Below are 4,815 nucleotides of genomic sequence, written 5' to 3'. Positions count from 1 at the left end.
TGATTGGATTATATTTGAAGTGAAAAATGGCTTCGCCATTTTTGTTTTATAGAGGTAACTTTGTAGATTCTTTTTCTCAATAAATTGGTTTGTACTTTGCCTATGTGCCCTTCATTGGCCACAGCATTCAGAATCTAAGATGGCATGTGAAGTGCATCTGAAAGGGAAAGGCATTTGGATTGGCAAATGATTTTAGTTCCAGTTGCAGAGGTAAACACTACAACAGCCCTGCCTCTCTTTTTTGGGACATCTCGGCCTCTTGTTAGAACAAGGTATCACTGTTGTCTCAATTTCTGTTCCTTCTCTGCTTTAAAGTCAGAAACAGCAGATTATATATTTTTACCTTGTATAGTCAAACAACGCATTATTCAAAAAGAAAATTCAAAAGAACATTTGTGAGAAGCAGACAGCGTTTTTCTTTAGCAGTAATAGCTTGGCTAACTCCATCAATATGTTGTATGTTCTATCTCCTGTTACCAGAATTGTCATCAGGAAATCAGCATCTGTTCTCAGTAGTTTTCTCATTGTTGGTCATACTTTGCAGGCAATGTTCATCCTTGTGCTGTGCTGGCAGCAAAGGATTACAAGTCTGCTAAGTGCCACATATCAAAAGTTCTATTCTACAAGGTAGAACTCTGTTCACTCTCAATCTCTCATGGTAGCAACTTGATGACCTGTACAAGCTTAGCAGCTAGTATGTTTTATGTATGCTTCCCACTTAAACTGCATGGCAAAATCAACCAAGTTGGAAATACCACCAGTCCCCCATAGGCTCGCTGAAGATTAAATACTTGCGGGCAGATATAAATGCGTCTTCCTGGAAGTATGTTGAATGCTGAAACTTTTCAAGGCATGCCAATTTTACAAGCTTAATTGACAAAGCAATCGCTTCATTCGTTATTTTCCCCATCTTCTATTGTACATAACAAAAGGTATTACCTAGGTCTCTATGCATCTACTGTATTTTCGTAGTGTAGTATGACAGTGTGATTATATTACTTGAAAGCATATTGCGACAAAACTGGAATAGTTTGTTAACATCTATATAAGCTGCTATAGATGCTGAACTAAGGCTGAATGTTGCTCATGAGTCATGACTCATGAGTCCTTTGCTTTAACTGTGCACTGTTTTAATCCCTTGACAAACATCACATATGGTGTAGCCAAGGCCTTCACAGTAGGGGCACTTGGTGTCTTCACCAACCCACTCCAAGAACTGCATTTTTAAGAAGTTAACTTTTAAACACACATTGCAGAAGAAATAACAAGGTTTAATTAATAAACAACGTGGTGCATTTCTGCAACACGAACTCTGGCGTACCTGTGGTTCGATGTTGGGCTCACCAGTTCCATCGCATTCTGCAGGAATGAAGAAGGATTATATCAATAATCACAACATAACAGAAGATTAACAGTAATAGTGCATAACTCCAGCAAATGGCAGTTGCTTATGTACACAGGAGGCTGGGAGTTAGATAAGAATGTAGACAGAGTAAAGAAGCAGTGACTTTCAGTACCTAGGCACAGGAGGCGGCCTTCGCCCCGGCAGGTGATGCACTGCTTTGTCGACGAAACAGTAGAACCGATGATCGGTTTATCCTTCTTGGTCAGCCTGGACGGGTCTTCCCACCTGTTTTCGCCGAGAAGGTACACTCTGTGCTTGTTGTAGTCAATTTTTTCCACCACAGGTTGCTGAAGCTCTGCAGTTTCTGCTACAGGTGGAACAAGTGCTCCATTTACGCCTTCCTACAGGCAAAAACGAAAGTATAATCTCAGATGTGTACATCAGGATCTCAATGTGTGGTCTTGAGTCTTGACCACATCACTGGAAATCTGACTCTGGCTTGAAATTTCTGAACTTGCCTTTCTGAGATCCTCCTGGGTCCGTCCTGTGAATAGCATCTCGAGCAGCTCCGACGTCATCAACCCGTCCTCCGTAGTCCCTATCGATGCCTGCAAACAAGAAATGTAATGCGGTACTGCAATTTTATACTAGCATAGCAGTTAGCACAGGCACAGCTCTGTCGACGAATGTGATGATGGGGCGGGCATTATATTGACCTGCCATGTCTTGACGGCTCGTTCGGTGCCGGTGGAGAAGCTGGAGAACTCCGTGTCCTCTTCGCCCGAGTAGAAACCGAGCTTTTCCAAGGCTTCCTGCATGAAGTGCACTACACTTGAATTTCCTTACATACCACTGAATACAATCTTTTGTGCATAGATTTTTCTTTTCGGAAGTGTCATGGAATGCTAACGAGTTGATTAGCAGGTTCTGGATCACAAATATAAATCTCTATCACTATCTCGTAAGTGCATTAATTCACAGCCACATTGTTGACAGTGTAGAGCGTCAGCAGATTGCACAAAGTTGCAGTGGGTAGCTAGGCAGAAAGTAGGCATTGCCAACAGTCAAGAGAACAGAGCATGTCCTGTTCGGCTCGACCACACGTCGTGCATGGCGAATCCTAGCCAAAACGAGAGGTGCGCGACCGCGGCTACGCTCACCTGCATCGCGCGCACTTCCTCGCCTTCGCTCCCTACCCTCAGCGCCCGCTTCTTGCCGCTGCCGGCCCCGGCCTTCGGTTTCGCCTTCGCCTTGGCCTTCTCCTCGACCACCACCACCTCCTTCCTCACCTCGACCTCCTCCACCGGCGCCGGCGCGGGCGGCGGAGGGGGCGCCACGCTCGCCGCGGGCGCGGGCGGGGGCGGAGCAACGCGCGCCGACGGTGCAGGGGGAGGCGGAGGCGGAGGCGGAGCAGCGCGCGTAGCCGCCGGGGCGGGAGGAGGCAGGGGCGCGGCGGGCGGCAGCGGGAGCGGCTCGAGCGCGCGGAGGCGCAGACGGAGCGCCGTGATCTCGGCGAGGAGCGCCTCCCGCTCGGCGCGCCAGCGCGACTCCTCGCGGAGCCACCGCTGCTCCTCCCGCAGCCAGCGCTGCTCCTCGCGGAGCCACCGCGCTTCCTCGCGCTCCTCCGAGGACGACGACGAGGAGGAGGAGGCGGCCGACCGGACGAGGAGGAGGACGGCGCGGCGCGGGTAGGGCCTGAGGCGCGGGCGGTGGAAGGAGGAGACGGACGGGAAGGCGGGGGTGGTGATGATCATGGTCGTGGAGGCTGGGGGCGAAGGGAAGTGGCGTGGAGCTTGGTGAGGAGATTGGCAGTGGCCTCTGGCCAGTGGCCAGTGGATATCCCTCGGCGTTGGCCGTTGATATTTCGGGCGCGCCGGGACGGTACCGCAACCGACCTGCAATTACACTTGGCGCCGGCGGCCCGAGCGAAAGTGTATTGTGGCCTAATGGAGCACTTGCATAAGGGTATGTACAATGATTGATAAAATAGTTTTATTTTAAATCTTTCATGTAATTTAAAGATAATAAAAAAGAGAGTCTATAATAGGTCATCTTTTAAGCCCTGTTTGGAACCATCCAGATTATATAATCCAGTTTTTATAATCCATTATGTCTTTAAATGGAACAGACTATGGTGTAGATTAAAAAAACTAGATGAACAGATTGTAAAAAACTCATAATTTAGTCTACACCAGCTAAAATCAGAATATGGATTGTTAATGACCCTTACATTCATACCATCGCCACCCTCCTTTTTTTTTAAACAGAGGGCAGACATATCATTATGCAATGTAAAACCTGAATTACAGTTTATATAATCTGGCCTCCAAACATGTTCACCTAGATTATTTTTATAAACCAGATTATATAATCTATCTTCATAATTCATATTATCATAATCTATTATGGTTCCAAACAGGACCTTAGCCTTATCTTTTATAATTAGTTATTCCTAAAAACATGATGAGACATATTGTACTAAAAGATCACCTCTTGTCTTCTCTTAAATAAAAGAAGACAAAGCCTTTTTTTCGAGTTCTCTCTCATCCACCTCATCATTTATTCTATGTAGCACTCTTAAGATAGCATCATTGTACATGTCCTAAGAAGGAGAGAACTCCTCTTCGGCGCCTGTCGCGCGGGGGGGTCGCAAGCAAAGCAACGGCTGCGTCCGCGGTGAAACTGCGTGTGGAAGAGTCTTCTTTTTTTTGCGAAAAAGTGTGGAAGAGTCAATCCGTCGAACACGTTGCGTGCGTCGACGGCTTGGGGTAGGAAGTACGTGCTAGGGCTATTTACCTTGGCTTCTCCGCCCGCGGGGCTCTAGAATGAACGCCTGGTAGTAGTAAAAAAATCTTCTTGATTTTCAAAAAATGTTATGGATTTTAAAAAAATTGTTTTTCAAACTAGGAAAATGTTTTTTATTTTTCAAAAAATGTTTTGGATTTTCAAAAAATATTCTGAATTATTGTAATAGGTTTAGCTCAGTCTCATTTAAACATGAACGTAGGAACTTTAATTTCGAGCCTCACAATCTCGCGGAATAGATAGACATGTGTGGTTAGGCAACCCTCATGATTCGAACCTTGTCCCTATGATCGTGGATTTTGATGAATGAAGAGGGCAAGATTTCCCAAAAAAAAAATTGGCACGACATGTGTTGGCTCCAATGGAAACAACCTTTATATCTCGCTTATAGTGAAATACTTTTTATAAGAATCATAGTGAGATACATTACTACCCATGGTGGTAGCTACACATGGCCCCAATTTTTATCTCTAATTAATTTGATAAATTACTTTGAAATATAAAAAATAATTTTATAACAAAAAATATCATGGTTTTGGACCAGCCATACAAGAAAACATGCAATTTTGCCAAAAAAAGGCAAGGAAAAAAATGAGAGAAGTGAGAAACGTTCTTTCTACAGAACAAAAAGACACTTGTGTCAAAAAGGTTACAAAAAAGACAAA

General features: G+C 45.1%; 1 protein-coding gene across 1 annotated transcript; it reads right to left on the bottom strand.

The window, feature by feature from the left end:
• Positions 1-824: 824 nt before the first annotated feature.
• On the bottom strand, positions 825-3,360 carry LOC123427235 (protein disulfide isomerase pTAC5, chloroplastic). The gene is made up of 6 exons (XM_045111232.1): positions 2,506-3,360; positions 2,062-2,157; positions 1,864-1,953; positions 1,518-1,746; positions 1,322-1,359; positions 825-1,216 (listed from the first exon to the last, which is right to left on the bottom strand). Exons 1-6 carry the CDS (start codon positions 3,097-3,099, stop codon positions 1,115-1,117), a joined length of 1,149 nt encoding a protein of 382 aa, XP_044967167.1. The 5' UTR covers positions 3,100-3,360; the 3' UTR covers positions 825-1,114.
• Positions 3,361-4,815: the final 1,455 nt, after the last annotated feature.

Source organism: Hordeum vulgare, chromosome 2H (genome assembly GCF_904849725.1).
Source record: "Hordeum vulgare subsp. vulgare chromosome 2H, MorexV3_pseudomolecules_assembly, whole genome shotgun sequence".
NCBI lineage: Eukaryota > Viridiplantae > Streptophyta > Magnoliopsida > Poales > Poaceae > Hordeum > Hordeum vulgare.
This window is presented reverse-complemented; position numbering and strand designations above follow the sequence as displayed.

Excerpts from the sequence above, each read along its gene's own strand:
- LOC123427235 (XM_045111232.1), bottom strand. The coding sequence starts at position 3,099 with ATGATCATCACCACCCCCGCCTTCCCGTCCGTCTCCTCCTTCCACCGC. Across the intron at positions 2,158-2,505 it reads AGGAAGTGCGCGCGATGCAG|GAAGCCTTGGAAAAGCTCGG; the intron begins GTGAGCGTAGCC and ends CACTTCATGCAG. Across the intron at positions 1,954-2,061 it reads GAGCCGTCAAGACATGGCAG|GCATCGATAGGGACTACGGA; the intron begins GTCAATATAATG and ends TCTTGTTTGCAG.